A 19,560-nucleotide genomic window follows, 5' to 3' on the forward strand; every position below is an offset into this window, starting at 1 on the left:
TGGACAGGGGTTGTACCTGCATCGCTCAGTGCATGACCATGCTTGGGGACCATGACCACGCTGGGGACTGTGACTTGCTGTATGGAGTGAGAGATGAACCCCTGAAGGCCTCCTGCTCAAAGTGTTGCTGTGTACCAACACCCACCCTATGGGCATCCCGTGGCCATGCAGAAGGAGCAGAGCCCAAAGTTCAGCCTCCGGCATCTCCAGCCGCACAGCCAACGCAAGGCAGAGGTGCCCCAGCTTCAAAGGGCTGCAAAGCCCCCAACCAAAACCGTGCAGGAAATGGGACAGCCCACCCCAGACTGGATTTTGGAGGGTCCCTCACGAGGAGCACCATTCAGCTGGATGGCGGGGAAGGGCCGATAACAGCAGCTCCAATTGTTGTCTGCTGCTCGGGGAGAAGCTGTTGCTAGACAGAAGAAAAAGCCGTCGCCATCGGCTCCCATTGGCTCAGCCCCACTCCAATGACGAGCTTATCAGTTACCTGCTCCTGCAGCTGCCTGAAAGAACTCATTTGACAATGTTTTTCCTCTGATAAAAAAGCCCCCAGTTCCCATTGCCGGATTCGTGGGCTCGTGTTAATCATTATTCAGGGTCGTCGAGACAACACACGGCTTCTCTACCCCGTCTCCAACTGTCACGAAATGTAACATCACCGAGGAGCTGCCCGGAGTTGGCTCCTGCTCTGCTCTGCTCTGCTCTGCTCTGCCTGCCCAAGGATGCTCAGCACCACCGGTGGTGGCACAGCACAGCTCAGCACAGCACACACCCTGACACGTAGGTGAATATTCACAAACATCTGTGACAGCCCTGATTAAGTCCTGATCGGTTCACTGGGCGGAAAAAAAGAGGGAATATTGCCATTCATGTTACCCTGAGCAAACCCGATGTCGGCAGCTCTATCCTATCGTCTACCCCAGGCTTTGCTTTCTCGTCTGGATCGCTCTCCTGGAGCTTTCCCAAAGGACCTGCAGGGATTCTCCTCCCCATCGCTGCAGCTGTGCCTTGGGGACTGGTGGGCTTCCCAGCACAACATGACGTTTTCAGCCCTTCTAAGCCAATGGAAACCCACCCCGACCCCCCAGTTTGCGTCCCACCTTCTCCAAGAGCTGGGAATCGCAGCGCAGAAGCAATGCTTGCGCAAGGGCTGCACCGCTGCATTCAGACATTGGTTGAGGCTTTAGAAATGTTCTTCTGATTGTGCTTTATTGCTCCTGTCTGTTCCCTGTGCCCGACTGCTGTGCAGGGTGAGTCACAGCTGATGAACACCCAGCCCTCCACCCTGGTGCCACCAGACAGGACCCAGAAACAGCTGGACTTCCCAGCCCTGGCTGAGCCCATCTGCTGCCCCTCCCTGCCACCCATCGCAGATGTCCCTGCAGGAGTCTTGGAGCAGAGGGGACCGTCCCCACGGAACCACCCAGCGCCAGGACTTATTTATCCCAGCCACCCTCAGGCCACCAAAGAGACATTTTCTGATGCCAGGTGAGTTGGAAGTGCTGGAAGCCAGCACTGGATCACACCAGCACACACAGAAGGCTTTTGCAATAATCATTTTTTAATCCAGAATTGGACAAATAATGACAAAGTGCATTCTGAGCTGTTGTCCATGGGATGCAGAAACTGATTAGACCTGGACTTCCATTCCAGGCTTCACTGTGCAAAGAATACAGGGAGGAAAACGGTGCTGGAACACACCAGCCCCAGATGCTCTGCAGCAACCAGGCAGCAGCACAGCAGCTCTGAACTGCTGCTGCAGGGCCACGATGTGCATCATGGACCGCAGAACCTGCAGAGAAACCATTCGCCTCAGCTCTCCCACCACGAGCAGCATGGTGACACCAGGCAGGGCATTCCCTCGGAGGGCATCGGAGGTGCCTTAAGAGCCCCACTCCACCGCTGTGTTCGTCCAGGGTGGCACCAGGACCCCACGTGTCCCTCCACACCTCAGAGGTGAAGGCACAGGGATGTCCCCAACACCACGGACAGAGAGCTGTCCCCGGTCACAGGGTGCCCACCATCAGGTCCTGGGGCCAGTACTGGTCATCCATGTACTGGTGGCTGTCGGTGATGGGGTCTGTGGGGCTGGGGGGTCGGGGGGGTTGGCTGCGAGCCAGCTCTGCCTCCCACGGCACCTCCACCAGTCTGTACAGCTCCATGGCAGTCCGCGCATCCTCCACCGATGAATGCCCTTTGCAGCCCACCTGAATGAAGGGGAGAAGCACTGTTAGGGGCCGGCAAAGATCACCCACGGCACTTAGAATCATAGAATAAAACGTGATCATAGAATATCCCGTGTTAGAAGGGATCATAAGGCTCATCAAGTCTAATTTTTGGCTCGTCTTAAGAACAAGAGCTGAGGGTTTGGATGCAACACTGGAAGATCTAGGAGGTGAGCCTATCTCTTCACCAAGGGATCCATGCTACTGTCTCTGCCTCCCCACACCGACCCAGGACCAGGCTGGCCCCATAAGCTTGTACAAACCGGGACCTCCCCACCTCCCCCCGTGGTCCGTGGGGTTCACCTGGATCTTCTTCTGCAGCAGGTGTCTGGCCAGGCTCTTAAGCGAGGCATTGGCCCCAGGGGGCAGCCCGGCCCTCTGGTTGAGCAGTGGGATACGGCTGGTGTCCCGCGTCTTCTCCTTGGGGTGGAAGTACTTCAGGGCCTGGAAGTCGTTGTGGATGGCGTGCCCAACCACGATCCTGTCCTTCAGGATCTTCAGGATCTGGAAGAGTCAGAGGGGTTAGATGGGCAGCGCAGCAAACGATGCGCTGTATAGAATAAACCGCTTCTGCATTCAGCGCGGTTCCTTCAGGTCTACTTTGTTTGGTTTCTAAAGAGTGAGAAGCAACGAGTGAGCCCCATTACTGAGCTTCTGTTCTTCTCACAGAGCGACGATGCAGTGGCACTGGCAGCTCAGGGACGTGGTGGAGTCACCGTCCCTGGAGGTGTTGAAGACACCCGGAGCTGCGGCACTGAGGGATGTGGTCAGTGGGCATGGGGGGGGGGGGGGGTGGGCTGGGGTTGGACTGGGTGATCTCCGCTTCCAACCTTAACCATCCCATGCAATCACACACCAGACTTACTGCGCGAGGCCGACCCAAACGTCAGCCCTTAACCCTCGCAGTGCCGGGACCTCACCTCCTCCTGGGCGGCCCGGAATGGGATGGCGCTCTCCATGTGCCGTTTGGTGATGCCGCTCCAGCGGGTGCGGAAGTCCACGACGGGCAGCAGGGGCAGGACGTATTTGTCATAGATGACGTCCCCGTCATAGCTGACGATGGAGCAGCGTGCCAGCTCGCTCTGCCTGCCCCGCGGGCCCGTGCCCACCATCTCGCAGTCAATGGCCACGTACTTGTTGGGACGTGGCGGGCAAAGCTGGACCCCCGTCACGGCGTTACCCACAGACGTCCCGCAGCAGCGGCCCACGATGCCGTTCGGGGAGGCGGATGGGGACACGGAGAGCCCCAGCTTGGAGACCTTCCAGCCGCGTGGTGTCACACTGCTGAGCCCACCCGGGGGTCCCTGAGTGCCCAACCGACGGCGGGGTCTCAGCAGCCCCCTCCGCTCCAGCAGCGCCCGCCGCTCCATGAAGCGCTGGTGCCTGCGGCTCTTCTTCTTGCTGCCAGGACCCTGCGGCGTCATCCTGGGGCTGGGGGGCCCGGCGGGACCGTGGGTGCGCTTTGGGGTGGGCGCAGAGGCTTTGGGGAGCAACAGCGGGGTCATTTGGCCTTTTCCTGGAGACATGTCTGCGGGAAGCACAGGGCAGTGAGTGCCCCGAACCCCCGGCACAGGGCCTCCTCCCTAAATATACTCTCTGACCGCCTATCCCGTTTCCAGCCTCACCGTCCCTCCCACCCCCCTATCACAGCACACCCCTCCAAGGTCCTATCTGCATATTGCCGGGCCCCTACCATCCCCATTACCCACCCCCAACCCCCTTTACCCAATCCCAGACCATTACCTGCCCCATCCCCCAACCCCGGGCCCATACCCCCCTCTACCCCCCCCCACTACCCGGCCCAGACCCCCTTACCCACCGCAGGCCGGCACAGCTCCCACGTGTCCGGCCCGGAAGCCGCCGCATTCACATGCCCGGGCAAGTTCTGACGTGGCCACGCCTCCTCTGCTTTCCCATTGGCTGTGCCTGAGGGGTGATTTGCATACGGGAGGCGGGGTTGGTGCGTCACCGCGGAGGGGCGGGACTACCGCTGATATGGCGCGGGGGGTTCAGCGTGCGTGCTGTGGTTGTAGGATGGTCCAGGTTGTAGGGTGCTCTGCCTATAGCATGTGCCAGCTGTGGGGTGTTCCAGCTTAAACACAAGTTCTTGATTCTGAGGGTAATGCGGGCACTGGAACGGGTGTCTGCATAGGAGCTGTGGGTGCCCCATCCCTGAAAGTGCACAGGGCTGTGCTGGGTGGGGCCCTGGCAGCCGGGTCTGGTGGTGCCAAGCAGTGCATGGCAGGGAGTTGGGACGTGGCTTGAAGGTCCCTTCCAACCCAACCGTTCTGTGCTTCTGTTTGGCTATAGGTACCCTGCCCGTAGGGCTGTAGTGCAGGGAGCTGCTGCTGGGGACGCAATCAGAGCTGAGGGGCAGTGATGTGGGGTGCCCATCCTTGGGGGCAGTTCCCAGCGGCGGGGCAGCTCCAGCTGCAGCAGCAGTGGTGTTTCAGACCAACCTCTCGTTGCTTTGCTCCGGGTTGTCACCAAAGCAACGTCCGAGGTGATCAGAAGTGGAGAGGGATCCGGGAGCAGCCCAACCGCATTGCTCACCGTGGGGCTGGGAGACCTCCTGCAGCGCCGGCGGGGCCGTGCGCCCTAAGGCAGACTGTGACTTGTTGTGGTGGGATGAGCCATACAACAACAAAATCACTAGTCTTCCAGAGGGCACCACGGCCGTCCTCGTCCCGTGAGCGCCACGCGGATGTCACCCACCGGTGTGGGGATGCAGGTGGAGCGCCCTCACCCTCTGCCCTGCCTCCTTTCTGCCTGGTCGGAAAGGTGAGATTGAAATCACCATTTCGTTTTCCCTTGTACCTTTATGGCTTTCCTTCCGGCTAGCAAACCTCTTCCTCAAACCCATTCCTTCGTGTTTTGCCTCCCTTTCTTCTGTCCCACCTGCTCAGCTAATTAATTCCCCCTAATGAGGGCAGCTGGAGCGTCCCAACACAACTTGGTAGGGAGCCCAGGCAGGTGTTTCTGCAGAGATCTCTGCTCAGCTCTGTTAGTTTTGGTGGAACTGCATTGCAGGGTTGGCTCCTTGGAGCTTTGGGGTCTCTCAGCTCTGTGTTTGCCCCGTGGCACTGTATGCACGAGCTGATACCCCAGGGGATCCCCCCTGCATCTGTCAGTGGGGCGGCCGATGGCATCTCCTTGGGGCATCACTGTTGTGCACAGGAGCCGCCCAGCCTTGGCTTCCCCCCATATCACCATCCAGCTTTGCAGCCTGTGCTCAGCCAGCTCCTTCCCAGGCTCTGTGCTTTGCAGGATGTGTGGGCTTTGCCCTAATTACCCTCGTGCTCACGCAGAAGCCTTGGTGAGAACACTGAGGGCATTCGGAAGGGAAAAGAAGAGCATTATTTTTTTTTCTGGTTTTACAGGTCAGGATGCAGGCGAACAGCAGCCATTCGTCTCCATCAAAGTCAGAAGAGTCAAAATTGCTTTAAATTGGTCCACGTGAGTGCTCCTCCGGTCCCACTGACCCTGGGTTAGCAGTGGGCTGTGCTCACCCCACAGCGCAGAGGGAGGAAGAGTTGCAAAGGGGCAAAAAGGACCGTCCAATACGAGGGAGAATATGGGAAGCCGGGTGGGAGGGAGATGGCAGGGGGAGCTCCCTTGGAGAAGGGTGGTGTGGGGCACAGTGCTGCTGGCACTGCTCGGGGTGTCGCAGTGCTGCGGTGCGTGCAGAGCACGATGGAGCCCCGGGATGTTTCTGCAGCATTTGTGCTATTGGAAATAATAACCGAATCGGTAAAACTCGGGGCGGATCATGGAGTGAATAACAGGGTGAATGTGCAGGATGAATAATTTACGAGGCTGGCCCCGCTCCAATCCCGGGCTCAGACGGAGCACCGGGTTGCTGTGTCCCCTCTCCTGCCCCTGCAAGAAGAGCCTTTGGGTCGTTCTTTGGGCAAGGTGTCTGCCCCTGGCCATCCCTGCCCGTGCCTGCGGGGCTTTCTGCAAAGATCTACGTCCCTTTGAGAGGATTTCAGTGATTTATATCTAACGCGGGGCTCTGCGGAGGGTGCCCATGGGTGGCTGCGGGCCAAGTTTGTCCTCTGCCCTCCCCCGTCCCCAGCCGTGTCCCTGCCCACGTGTGGTGGCTGCAGGCGTAGGGATGGGATGTTTGGGATGGGAGCTGAGCGCACGCCAAGTCCCTGCACTGGGAGGCGGCAGCGGCGGTCAATTAACGCGATCATGTTTATGAATGCGGATCAGCAATTCCAGGTGAAGTCCCCGAGCGTCGTGCTGAGATGAACAAAGCTGCTCGCCTGGCCAGGACCCCTGCCAGCACCAGCACATCCCTGCTGCGACTCCAAAATGTCTCATTTCCCAATCCCAGCCCCAACGCTTCTCCGTTTCTCCTATTAACCACCTGCGTGCTGCTGGCCGTCCCCATTCCCTGCCCTCTCCCTGGGGTTGGGGACATCCTATGGCAATGGGGACGGTGGGTGGGGAGCGCGGGGTGATGCTGCTATGGGGCCGTGGGGGCAGCAGGAAAGCAAACCCAGCCCACCCTGCTTTGCTGGCTCGCCCCCAGGAGAGCGGTAAGCAATTAGGGGCTGCACGGAGGCTTCATTATAGCTCTGTCATGGCCTCGTTTGATGAGACATTTTATTGCCAAACTTATTAAAAGTGAAACATGCAGTTTCTGCGCAGCAATTTCCTGTCTGTGGCGATAAGCCGGGCTGTGCCTGCTGTGTAATAAACTGTTATTTTTATGTATGGCCCCGGATGGGGTGGCGGGGAGGAGAGAGGGCCCGTCTAGTGTTAATTGTGATGGTTAATGAGATCTATTTTGGGACTTAGGCACAAGGTGGTGCTGCCCTCCCCTGCCATCGCCCTGCGGCTGCAGTGCCTCCAGTGACTGTGCTCTGGGTGTGGGCACAGGGTCAGCTTCCCCCTTTCTCACCCATTCTTCTCCTCCTCCTCCTCCTTCCTCTCCAGAAATGCTCGCCCTGACCATCTGGGCACACCCAGCCCCAAACCCTTGACTAGAAATCATAGAATCACAGAATGGCTTAGGGCTGCCCAGTGCCCCATCCGACCTGGCCTTGAGCACCTCTAGGGATGGGGCACCCACAGCTCTGGGCATGTCACCCATCTGCTGTGAACGCCCCCCCGTTGTGCTCTTCATTGAGTTGTCCTACGTACGACCAGGAGTTGGACTCAATGATCCTTGTGGTTCCCTTCCAACCTGCAACATTCTATGGTAATATCCTATGCTTTGTGCATGGATGAGCAAGGAGGTGCTCCCAGAGGGGACGTGGCTCACAATCCCAATGTCCCCCATGCTGCACCACTGGTCCTACCGGAGCACCCCAGCATCCCCATTGCGTCCTCCATCCCTCTCCTGTAGGACTGCCCTTTCTGAAATGCAGCACCTGATAAATGTCATATTGCTCTGTCAGAAACAAAATGTCCTCTCCAGGTACGCGTATCTGCTTAATTGGATCGTCTTAATATGTTCTGAATGGGAACTTCTCTTTAAAATGGAACGTATCAAATTGGGTTAACAAAAACCCTGATTATTATTATTATTACTTTTTCATAGCTGGCCAAAGATACCCATTGAATTCAACCACTTTTCCTGATAAACAATTTGTCAGAAAAATTCCTCTTGGCTCAGGGAGCCATGCGAGTTATTTGTCAGCAGCCAAAGCCCTGTTGGGTGTTTCCCATATGACTTTTCCTTAACAGCAGCTTTATTGGTCTGGGAATTGACGATGGAAAATGCGATACTTGCTATTCATTGCAGCCATCCAAAATGCCACTCATCTCATCAGGCTGCAGGAGCAAAGCAAAGCGCTCTCAAGGCTCCCGCATCGCTGTGTGCCACCGCCATGCAGCAGCGTCATCCCAATTTGCTCCCCCAGGTTGGGAGACCATACCAAGATCCCTGTCCCCATCCCTGTCCCCAGCCCCTTCCCAGCCCCTCGCTGGGTGAACTCCCTCCATCACCAGCCCCGGCCCTCGTTAATTTGTATTGCAGCGTGTGTTGCGGGCTGACGTGTAATTAGAGCTCCTGAAGCCTGTCTCATGCTGTAATTGCCATGACAGGGGCCACAGCATATCCGCTTGTTAATTAGTAAACCACAATATCCCGGGGGCTCGTTGAGAGCTGCCTTAATTGTATTTCAGCTGGAACAGAGGGATAATTACCCTTCGCTAGCACTGCCACTTTTTAATACTTTAGAAATAAATAAATAAGTAAATGGGAAGGAAAACCCAAACTGAGCTCCTCTTCCTCCTGGAAGGCTCTTCCTCACCCTTCGGAGCACCCTGACCTGGTTTTGCTGCATCCTCCGAAGCGACAGTGCCTGAGTTTCCTCTACCAGATTTTGGCTGTGTGTGGGCTGGATGTCACCAACCGGCGTTGTTTTCAGTGCTAAAACTCCAGGAGGATCCATGCAATGGGATTCCTCAAATAAAAAAAGCATTCCCTCTGTTGGCGCTTGCACTGCGCTGCTCAGGGTGCTGCTGTGTCCCTGGATATCGGGACTCTGGTGCACCCAGCTGCTTGCTGGGGATGCTGTTTGCTAGGAATTTCATCCTGACTTATGTTTCGTATCCCCAGCGTGCTCGGAGAACCATCCTTGTGGAGGACTTCGGTGCACTGAACTGCAGAGCCCCAGCATTGGGGGATCCTGGAGCTGGATCACCTTCTTCTAAACCCCGTTCGTGGCAAACCTCATCTCTTTATTCAGCTGATAGCCTTTTGGGACCTGGCTAAAAGCTTCTCCGTCCTTCAATGTGAAGGGTGTCCTATAGGGTATGGAGGTGCCGAGGCTCAGCACTACGGTCAGCTCTTGGCTGGTCCGGGGTCTTTGGGGAAGGTGAATCCGGGGAGCGATGCTACCACGCAGCATCCATCCTTTTCCTTCTGCTTCTCCCCCAGCCAACACAAAGAGCTCAGCACCAGCAGCCCTGCGAATTCCCGCTGTTCAAAAAGTCTTATAATGGGCAACCAACCTCTGGGAGACGGTTTGTGAATTGGTTGAAATAACAGGCCTGGCTCTCTTCTGGGAAGCTACGTGGAGGTCAGCCTTGAAGAAAAGAGCGGTACAGCAGCTCCAAGCATTAGCAAGAAGAAATAACTGAAGCAGAGAGACTTGAACGTAATTACAGCCTAAGAGCTGCGATGGGAACTCAGCGACCTGAGCCCATCTCCTGGACTCCTGTGCAATCAACAGATTGACACCACCAGCTCGTGAGGGCTGGTTTCTGGAAGCTGTGCAACGGTGCTGAATGCCAGAGCAGGTGTAGAAGCAGCACAGGTGGCTGTTCCAAAGGCTGGAGCTAGGAAAGGGTCTCAAATGCCATGGAAGAAGCAGATGGAAGCAACCACTGGAACGCTCCGCGCTTAATTGAGGGCACCTTCAAGGGTGAGCACGAGGTGACTGCCCACCACCAGGATGCTCTGCTGCTGCCACGCGAGTCGCTGTCATTAGAACCAGGAATGGAGTTTATAGCTGAGTAACCACAACAACTTTGCACAAATTAAACAACATACTGCAGGTTAATTAGATTTCTTACTGCTGCCTCAATTAACTTAGCCCTGTCGTCTGCTGTCAGAAGTGGATGGAGACCCTTTGAAATTCATGGGCTCTATCGCTGGGAGATGGGAATGGCAAAACCTCTCCCTGGGCAACAACACCTCTGAGTGATGTGTGTTTGCATGGATGGGCGATGCCATCTTCTGTGCTTGGAAACCCCTTTGTGTGGCAGGGGAGAACAGCAGGAGATGCACTCGTCCTCCACCAGCGTGGTGACCAAGGAGGATTTCCCCCCTGGTGTTTCAAACTCACCTCGTTGTAAGACAATCTTAAAAAACAAATAGCAAAAAAAAAAAATATATATATATATATATATATGGAGGAAAAGTCTTTTTTTTTTTTTTCCTTAATCGTTCCACACAACGCTGTGTGAATGCAAATAAATAAAAGGGCCCCCTATGAAAACATCTGAGAATGCTGGTTTGTATTTTTAAACCAATTTCCTTCGACTGTGTCAGGGCCTGTTTTGTGTTTGCTCGACAATTATGTGGCTAATGAGGACAGCCACAGCTACATTAGGCAGGATTAGGAAGAATAAGGCTACAAATGCTTCAGTGCTTAAGACAACCACTGACTAATGGGGGGTAGGAGGGCACGCTCCTGGAGCAGGCAGCTCCTCACAGGGTTTCTCGTGCTGCTTGGTTGGGCAGGAGGGAAGGGGAAGAGCAGGAGTGACAAGAAGGGCTTCTTGTCCCATCTGCTGAGGGGTGGCCATGCCTGTGGGATAGGAAGAAGCTCGGGGTGCAAAGCAAAACATCTCATCCTCAATGCCCTCCTCACAAAGAGAGCTTTGTTGAATGGCCAGGACTGAGGTGTAAACCTGGAAAAGGCTGTATGAATGCTCATGAACCAACCCCAAAAATGAGCAGCTGTGGTTGTACCGAGAGCCCTGCTTCTCTGACAGCATCGTGGCTTGGATGTGTTTATCACAAGAGGAGGTCACTGGAGATGCCTTTTCCTGTCAGTCGTTCTGAAGGGTACAGCTCTGCAGAAGGGTTGAGGTGGCATGGTGCCTACTCTTCCTCCCTCTCTTTCTGTTGCCACTGTGATCCCTATTGCTGATTCTCCAGCTGCTTCTTTGGTCCCAGTGCTTGGTCTCGTTGCTACGATCCCACAGTCTGTAGGGTTGCAATAGTCCTCCAGCTGAGGAGAGGTGCCTGCAGCTCATGGAGACCCCACAGAGACCCCAATCCCTGGGCACGGGGCTGTTTTCACCAGCTGCAGACCAGGATAACCCGAGGGCCATGCTTGCCCCTACCTTGTCCCCAGTGTGGCCACAGTGCCTGTGCCTGTGAACTGAGTTCCTGAAAAAGATGGCACGGGTGCTGAAGAGCCTCCCCTGAGTGCAGCAACTGAGTCGCACTCCGGCAGACTAATTTACGCCCTAATTGGTGTGGAAACGAATGCCAGAAAGCACTGGAATATCGAGAAGTGAAGCTCTCCATCTTGGCTTCCTTCAGGGAAATGGTCTTAATTAAGAGCCTGTCTTGCAAAGAGAGATAATTTCCAGCTCTGTGTTGCGATAGGAGCCAGGATGAAGGTTGCAGCTGATACCATCTTCTCGCTGGATCCACTTGGCTGTTGCACAGCAAGGGCAAAGCTGGGTGCAGGTTCCTCAGACAACTTCATCTCGTGCCCAGCACCCTGTGCATCCCATGGGCTTGAGCTCCTTCCTCACCCAGTGCTCTACGGGACTTCCCTGTGACCCTTATAGCTGCATTAGGGCTCCCAAAGGACCTGTTTGTCCTCCGCACATCAGGTCCCATCACCAGCAGCTCCCATCACGAGAGGCTGCACCAGCTGCACAAGACCATTGTAGCAGCCCAAGCCACACCGGCTCTGGCGTTGACTTCATGCCTACAATCTCCACCAATATTTGCATTGCGGTTGTGCAAACTTCACGCCGTTCATTGACAGCCCTCGGGCTGCAGCAGGGCTTTTCCCTGGTGTATTTGCTCTGGTTCCCTGCTGTATTTGCTCTGGTTCCCTGCCGTATTTGCTCTGGGTAAGCAGTGGTTTCCCTCTCCCCATGGCCCCTAGCCACCTTCCAGCCTCAACACCACTGGTCCCATCACCGCTGCCTGCAGAGCACGGCTGGCACAGAGACACCCCAGCCCCTTCCCCGTGGCCCCGCTGTGCACAGCTGTTCCCTTAGAAATAGCTGTTGCCATGGTTTTTCCAAAGAAAACACATCTCCCCCCACAGCCCCCTCCCCGTTCCCCACCGCCACCGCTCCCCACCGCCTTAACCTTGTGACAGCAGCAATGATGTGGCTCCCGCAGAAAGGCCACTTGGTGTAGCCATGGTAACAATTAGCTTTCTCTTGCTTTTCCCTCGGGTGATGGGTGCGAGGCAGACCCGTGGCTGCTCTCCTGCAGTGGGAGCTGCCCCCAGCCCCACACTGGAGCATCCTAGCTGTGTCCCTCGCTTGGATGCATGGCCATCCATCTGTCTCGGGTGCCATGGGCATGTCCTACACAAGTTCTAAACATCTCCGCGGGGTTCCACCAACCGCTGCAGGAGCTGAACGTTAGGAGATGGGGAAAAACACCCCCTGAGCATGGGAGAAGGAAGGAAGAAGGAGGATGGAAGGGGACACAAAGGGAAGGAGCATTGCAAGGGAAGGCTGGGAGCTGGCCGGGATTTTGGCCATCCATTTGGCCCAGGGTAGGGTGCGTGCTCCACTAGGGTGTCTCCCAGCAGCGGTTGGGTAAACACGGTACAGAGCTGCTCCCTGTGTATAGCAGAGTCACAGCTGCTGACTGCAGCGACTAAAATAAGCGTTTCCCTGCTTTTTATTCCTCTGAGCCCGGCAGAGCCCACTCAGCCCCAGGAGCGGAGCTGGAGTCTATTCTTAGCCCTGCAGAGCCTCGCAGAGCTGGGAGGGGGAGGGAGTCTCTGCACGGAGCGGGGACCACCGTTTCAACACCATCCTATCCCCAGAGCCTGGCCTGGCCCCAGGGAGGCACTGAGGTCCATAGGGTGTTGATGTTTGGCCGAGGAGGATTTGGGAAGCAAGCAGGAGCGGGGATACCCCAGCACAACTCTCAGCATCGCTGCAGGATTCGGCATCCCCAAGAAGCGGCTGCAATGCAGGCGGCTTTCAGAGGGTGCTCGTGCAAAGCTGCTTTTCTTCCCACTGAAATGGGCACGGAGGGAATCAGAGGAGCTCAGCCCACAGCTGCCTTTGCCCCCAGGAAGGGAGATTTAAGGGGAGTTTTGCACAGCCCTCTCTGAGAGTCACCCCTCTGCCCAGACGCAGCCATGAGATGTTTTTGTCCATCCCGACCCTCCCCAGTGATTTCAACGTGTGCTGCAGCCCATGGCACCTGGGGGACCACTGCCAGCATCGTGTCATCCCCCAGCATCACACCTACATCACCCCGGGCATCGTGCTCTGAAACGTGGGGTGATGCGGGATGACTCCGTGGACACGATGCACACAGCTGGTCACACACGCTCCAACCATCATCCATGGGGACAACCCCGGGGACAGGAGCAGGGATGGGGACAAGGCAGGGATGGGGACAAGGCAGGGATGCAGGCAGTGCTGGAGGAGAAGAAGCCCCAGCTCCATAGCAACAGGTACTCGCCGCGTAATGGAGTCCTTTCCGCTCGGCCTCCGCAGCCGCCAGCCTTATTCGCATGGCCATAAATAATTCAATTTTCTCATTCACACACATGAATGCTGCGGGCCGGGGCTCCGGGTGCACTCAGCCTCCATCTGTCTGGGGGGGAAGGGGGAGGCAGGGCTCGATAATAGACTCCGGCGTTTGTTTAACATGGATGAGTGTGGGCAGATGGCCTGGGGCTGGGGAGGAGGTGGGGGATGCTCCGTGGCATCCCCGAAGTCCCCAGGTTTAGCCCAGTCCCTTGTGCTAGGTGGGGAGGAGAAGAGAGCAGGGACAAGATCTGGTGCATCCAAATCAGCATCGCTATTAGAGACAAGCATGTTTTGGCTGGGAGGGGGCTACGTGCGTTTGGATTGCCTTTGGAGCATCCCACCGGGAAAACGTCCTAAGGGTCTGAACTGAAGGATCTACATCAGGGTCAGCCCTATCCCTGGTGGTTTGGGTGCAGGAGCTGCTCCCGACATGAGATATTGTGTCTGGAGATGGCGTTGGCCATGCAATGGGAGATGTTCTGTGCCACAGCTGCTGTTCCGCACCGTGTCCTGCTCTTTGGGCGGGCAGCCTCAACCCCTGCCTTGGGCACAGAGTAACAGCCCTGGAGAAGGAGAGCAGCCCAGCAATGAGCGAGCTCCATACCACCCTCTCCCAGGGAGCGTGGGGAGGCCTGACGAGAGAAAACAATATCATTAGTGGGGTTAATAGGCTACACACCTGCTGTGGGGGGCTGAGATGTGAGGGACAGTCATCACTGCCATCGCCATCTCTGCAGGTTTAGCATCAGCTGGCACAATGCGTGCCATAAAAACGTGGGTTAAGAGATGAGACCATGCAACAACATCACTATCGGCCACCCACACTCTGGGGTCCCTCCGCAGGAGTGGTGTCTGCAGGAGGAGGTGGTGGGATGGAAGTGGCTGACGCGTGGATGTGCTGAGTGCTGCCACGTATTTGGGTACAGCACGTGTGTACGGATGTGTATTTGGGTGTGCTCACACACAGACACAAATTCTCTTTGGGTTGCACTTGGAATGGGCTCTTGCAGATAGCAGCAATCCTGGCCAGCCTGCGCTCCACCACTTTCCCTGCCTGTTGTGTTGCGTTTCCCCTTCTTGCTCCGTATATCCATCTAGGCTGACCACGGTTCTTTTCAGCTCAACTCCAGCCTGCTGCACAGTTCAGATTATGTCCACACAGCACATGCCCCACGCATGATCCCGAGTCTCCCTCAGGCACCCCAGCGCCATAGGGTGATCAGCCAGGCAGGCCAGTGCCCCCTCCGTGCTGTACGGTACACTGGAAGGGCGGGCATGGGCTGCTCCATCGTGCCACCCCCTTCCTCTTATGCATGGGGGTTCCCCAGGGGTCTTGCCCTTCCCTGCACGGTGCAGCTGTGCACCCCGCTGTGGGATGGCCAGATGTGCAAACACCATGGTGCCTTGCCTTGGGGTTGCTGCTCAGTTTCTATCTACCCAACGATTGGTATTGTCTCTTCCACTCCAAACCCAGGCCCAGCCCAAGCTCTCACTATCTTCTACCATCGCTTTTCTGTATCCCAGGACGCAGGGAGCCAGCTTCTCTCTGCTGGGCTCGTCCTTGGCTGGACAATGGATTTGGCCCTGTTTCTCAAGACCAAACTGCAGAATCTCGTGGTCTTGGGATGCCTTGTTCCCATTACGAGGCTGCTGCCTCTTTGGTGGTGGGGTCCAACGCAGCCCCCGTGGACTTGGGATGTGGGGACCTGCACAAGCCCTCGATGGGAGCTGCTGAGGAGCAGGACCATCTGCATGGCCCCCACTGGGTTACATCCTGTGGGAAAGGATGAACCCTTCCTCTCCCTGGGAGTAGACACGCCGATCTCCATGCACACATCTCCATTCTGAGCTGCTCCCAGACCCTTTTCCTACCCCATTCCCTGCCTGCACATCCAAGTGACACCAAAATCTGCAGCCAGAATGATGGCACTTACCTGCTGCTCACCCTGTTGGGGCTGGGAGGACAGTGGGACAGACACTGGGGGCTGGTCCTTGCCCCCAGGTGATGGGCAGCCCCTCTCTCCCTGCTCCTTTGCCACACACCGTGGCTCCTGCAGCACCCAGCACCACCCAGCAGCACCCTCTCCGGGTACATGGCATCGAATGGGATGTACTGGGGATGAGGAGATGCCACGCTGGAGACACCCAGTTCCCACACGAGGCTGGCATACAAGGAAGATGGGTGCCTAGACGAGGGGATGGGAGATGAATTCAATGGTGCTCTGGGAAAGTCGGAGTGGAGGTGATGGGATCCTGTTGAGCCCAGTGCTGCCCAAAGCAGCAGCATCCCAGCGCTCGGTGCCAGCAGGGCTCTGCCCCCCACAGTGGGAACCCGTTGTCCCAGGGGTTGCCACGTCTTCTGGAATCATCCCCATTCCCTCCCCAGAGGCAGCACAGCATCCCCAGGTCTGGATCGCAGCAGGTGCCCGGCGCCGGGTGTCCCCACAACCTCCCCTTGGTGGCACGGAGCGATCCCTTTGTCAGAGCCGGGGCTGAAGGGAGTGGATGCAGAGAGGCAGGAGGGACTGTGGGGCCACGGAGCGCAGCCTTACCTTGGGGGATCCGCTGCGGTGGTGGGAGGTCGGCACTGGCATGGGCACGGACCGGCTTGGAAAGCCCCGGTACCGCGGGAGCAGTACGGGATGCGGGGACAGGTGGGATGCAGCGGGATGGGATGGGTGGATGGGATGCGGTAGGATGGGATCGATGAATGGGTGGATGGAGGGATGGGTGGATGGAGGGATGGGTGGATGGGTGGATGGATGGGTGGTCAGGGGGCTGCAGGTCCCCCCACTCCCAGGTGCGCAGACAATAGCCAGGGCTCCTGTTGCAGCTGCAGACTGTCTCTTTAAACCCCTCACCAGCCCACAGGTGGCCCTGTCACCACCGTGGTCATCCATGACGTCATCGGGAGGGAGGGATGGAGAGGAGGAGGAAGGGGGGGAGAAGCGCGATCCCCCTCCACAGCAAAAGTCCCCGAGCGCCCATGGCAACAGATTGCAAATGTCACTGCGCATCAGCGGGAGGGGCCGTCACCCACGGGTGGCACAGCGGGGACGGGGCTGTCACCCACGGGTGGCACAGGGCGCTCCTCGCCCGGGGTCCTGCACGGGCTCCGCGTTGCGTAAAGGTCGGGAGAGTTTGGGAAGGGGCTGAGGGCGGTGATCGGGCGCTGGGGGCGGGCTGGGGGGGGACCGATGCCAGGCGGTGGTCCCAGCAGCATCCTGCTAGCCCGGCCCTGCGTGGCTCTGGAAAGGGTCGAAACGGGAGCCGGGGGGGCTCTGATGGGGACCTCTCCGTCCCGTTTTATAAAAATGGGTGCCTGAATGCCCATGAGAATCTGTAAACATGAATGAATTCTCTCCCCAGGCCCGGGGCAGAATTAGATACTGAGTTCGATCTTATTTTCTTTCTCGGAAAAAAATGAGAGACGTTGCAGTGGGAGTCCTCATCTCAGGGCGGACTCCTTGGCTGCATCCTCACCCCAGCTGCGTCCCCAGCCGAAGCTTGCTGCTCCTTGGGGCACACGGGATGCTTTGCCCCAGGGAAAGCCCCACAGAGGCCGTTCCTTTCCGAGGGTAAGGAAAACACCACTGGAGGTTTGTCCTGGAAGAACCCCCCGGATCCAATCCACAGAGCAACACCTCCAGAAGGGATTTCCCTGCGGTTCCCAAAGCACCCAGCGCCGCTCCTACCGCATGTGGGTGCCTTCAGCTGTGCGCATTTGGAAGGAGCACCTTAGGAGAGGGCACAGCCTCGAGCAGGGCTACCTGCACCAACCTTGTTCTCTGCAAAGCCCGGGGAAGGTTTGTTTTTCTCTCCTCCATCAGCGCAGCGTGGATGGAGCCATGAGAGGGGACAGCGATGTGAAGGACCCGGAGGGGGTTTTCTTTCCCTGAGAGCCTCTGTGTGAGGGGACGGCCGGGGCTGTGGGGTGATGCAGGGCAGGAGCAGTGCATCCTTCCTTTCCTCCTTCAGTGCTCAGCCCCACTCATCCCACAGCACTTGGTGCACAGCAGCAGAAGGCTCCTTGCTTCAGTAAACCACCCAAAACATCCCAAATGAGCTCTGCTTATTGTTTTTTAAGCCCCCATGCTAGCTATGGGGATGGATGGGAAATAACCTGCGCGGCACTGGGGCTCATCCCGAGGGAGCTGTGATGAGGACATAGGCACGTTTGAGGTTTGGGGGTGGGACAGGATGGCTTGCATAGGGGAGCTGATGCTGACAGCCATCAGAAAGGACAGACGATGTGCAGCTGGGAGCAGAACTGCATGATTTGTGCCTGAGATCCATTGGGCTGTGCTGGGAACGGCACTATCACCTTCCTCAGCGGCAAATGGGACGGCTCAGAGCAAAGCCTCGTGCAGGCTTCTCACCCGCTTTCTCTGCATGCTTCCCACCAAAGCCTTCCCCCTGCCCGCCTTGAAGCCACCTGCAGCCAGAGGACGGACAGACCCCCTTCCTAAAAGCAGAGCAACCAGCCCAATTCCAGCCGATTCCATCCCATCTGAACCCACCGAGCTCCCTACTCCCAGCCCTCCAGCCTCCAGCCTTGCAGAGATTTCTTAAATCCCATCAGCAAACCCCCGCAGATGGACGAAAACAAAACTGTTCCCACAAAGGTCTGCTGCCCTGAGCCACAACCCGGGCTGGCCACGGCAATGGAGTTATTAGCTCAGGAGCGCTGATTGCTGCTGTGTTAATGGCTCTTTTGTCCGTTGAACTGCCTGTCTGTGTGTGCGCCGGGCGGTTATTTTCCTGCCAGCTGCCGTGTGGTTGGATGCTCTTTGGTATTTAGTTTTATCCTATTAAGGTGGATCCCAATTAATTACATGGGGGGGGGGAGGGAAACAAAGAGAAGCGCTGAAGCCATTCGTTTTCAGCTTGTCACCGTGTCTCCTGCTGTGAAAAACCACTGGGAAGTGGGCACCGACCCCCAGCCCCATAGAGGGGGTCCTTTCCTCGTGTTCCCATAGGGGATGCTGCTCCTCTGCTTCGCAGGGTGCCTCCTTCCCACACACGTGTATGGGGGCACAAGGTGGGTGCTGGGGTTATATAGGGGTCCCCAGGGTTATAAAGGTCCCCAGTGTCCTGGCACCTAACTGCCGACCCCATTGGGGTGATGTCCCCAGAGCTTTGTGGAGGCAGCAGTGTCACTCAGTGCCTTATGGGGCTGAGGCCCTTCGCCCAGGGCTGGCTGCAGCAGTGACCAATGCGGGTGAGCACCTCCCCGGCTCCGTGGCACTAATGCCACCACCTGGCCACCGCTGTCCCCATCCCTGGGCTGTCAGAGGGGCTTCCGAAGGGACGGGAATGGTCCCATCTGTCCCACAAGCCTGGGGAGTTTATGAGACAGAGGGGCGTGCTCCAAAAGCACACAGAGCATCCCCGGGGATGGTGTGCAGGGGGTGTCTGGATGACAGTACTGGGCTGGGTGCAGAGGGTGCTGGGGTGGATGTAGGACAGGTGCAGGCTTCCAGGAGGTGTAGGACGGATGCAGGCTTATGGGTGCAGAGTTATGCAGGTGCAGCTTTATGGGTGTGCAGGCTTATAGGAACGCAGGATGGATGTAGGCTGATAGGGCCACAGGGATGTAGTTCTGAAGGGGTGGAGGATGAGTGCGCGTTTATGGGGGTGCGTGATTATGGGTCTCAGGATAGGTGCAGGGCTAGAGTGATGCTTGTTTATGGGTGTGCAGGGTTACAGAGGTGCATGCTTATGGGGTGCAGAGCTATAGGGATGCAGCACGTGTGCAGGTTTCTGGGGGTGAGGGGCTACAGGGCTATAGGAGCGCAGGGTCATGGGGGTGCAGGATGGATGCACATTTATGGGGGTGCGGGTTTATAGGGATGCACACTTACGAGCTGCAAGACTATAGGGGTTAAGGATGGGCGGAGGACTATAGGGGTGCAGATTTATGTGTGTTCAGGATGTTGGCGTTGCAGGGCTATAGGGGCGCAGGGCGCGTTTCAGGCGGTTCCCGCTATGTGCGGACGCGCCTCGCAGCGCTCCTCCCTCCGCCAGGGGGCGCTCTCTAGCTCGCTCAGCGGACACTCTGGCGCGCCCCGCCTCACTGCTCCGTCTACCGGAAGCGGAAGCGGACGGTGAGGGG

General features: G+C 57.2%; 1 protein-coding gene, 1 long non-coding RNA gene and 3 other non-coding genes across 6 annotated transcripts; 1 reads left to right on the forward strand and 4 right to left on the reverse strand.

Annotated features, from left to right (window-relative positions):
* Nucleotides 1–1,543: 1,543 nt before the first annotated feature.
* AEN (apoptosis enhancing nuclease) lies at nt 1,544–4,105 on the reverse strand. 2 transcript variants are annotated; one of them, XM_413869.7, is made up of 4 exons: nt 4,045–4,105; nt 3,146–3,753; nt 2,529–2,729; nt 1,544–2,207 (listed from the first exon to the last, which is right to left on the reverse strand). In XM_413869.7, the coding sequence occupies exons 2-4, from the start codon at nt 3,749–3,751 to the stop codon at nt 2,007–2,009; spliced, it is 1,008 nt and encodes a 335-aa protein (XP_413869.4). In that variant the 5' UTR covers nt 3,752–3,753; nt 4,045–4,105; the 3' UTR covers nt 1,544–2,006. The 2 variants fall into 2 exon arrangements, with proteins under 2 accessions (XP_413869.4, XP_004943908.2); XM_004943851.4 differs by having other exon boundaries at nt 4,041–4,105.
* A 568-nt stretch (nt 4,106–4,673) lies between these two features.
* Nucleotides 4,674–4,738, reverse strand: MIR1720 (microRNA 1720). The gene has a single exon (NR_035216.2). It is a non-coding gene; the product is annotated as a microRNA 1720 (primary transcript).
* A 70-nt stretch (nt 4,739–4,808) lies between these two features.
* On the reverse strand, nt 4,809–4,907 carry MIR7-2 (microRNA 7-2). Its single transcript, NR_031450.2, has one exon. It is a non-coding gene; the product is annotated as a microRNA 7-2 (primary transcript).
* Nucleotides 4,813–4,903, forward strand: MIR3529 (microRNA 3529). Its single transcript, NR_035341.2, has one exon. It is a non-coding gene; the product is annotated as a microRNA 3529 (primary transcript).
* A 3,487-nt stretch (nt 4,908–8,394) lies between the features above and the next one.
* Nucleotides 8,395–11,967, reverse strand: LOC121113489. Its single transcript, XR_005862852.1, has 2 exons — nt 10,636–11,967; nt 8,395–9,666 (listed from the first exon to the last, which is right to left on the reverse strand). It is a non-coding gene; the product is annotated as an uncharacterized LOC121113489 (long non-coding RNA).
* Nucleotides 11,968–19,560: the final 7,593 nt, after the last annotated feature.

The sequence above is a fragment of the Gallus gallus genome, chromosome 10 (assembly GCF_016699485.2).
Source record: "Gallus gallus isolate bGalGal1 chromosome 10, bGalGal1.mat.broiler.GRCg7b, whole genome shotgun sequence".
NCBI lineage: Eukaryota > Metazoa > Chordata > Aves > Galliformes > Phasianidae > Gallus > Gallus gallus.

Coding starts and splice junctions, on each gene's coding strand:
- AEN (XM_413869.7), bottom strand. CDS start 3,751: ATGTCTCCAGGAAAAGGCCAAATGACCCCGCTGTTGCTCCCCAAAGCC. Junction 2,730..3,145: donor TCCGGGCCGCCCAGGAGGAG/GTGAGGTCCCGG, acceptor TGACTCTTCCAG/ATCCTGAAGATCCTGAAGGA. Junction 2,208..2,528: donor TGCTGCAGAAGAAGATCCAG/GTGAACCCCACG, acceptor CCCTTCATTCAG/GTGGGCTGCAAAGGGCATTC.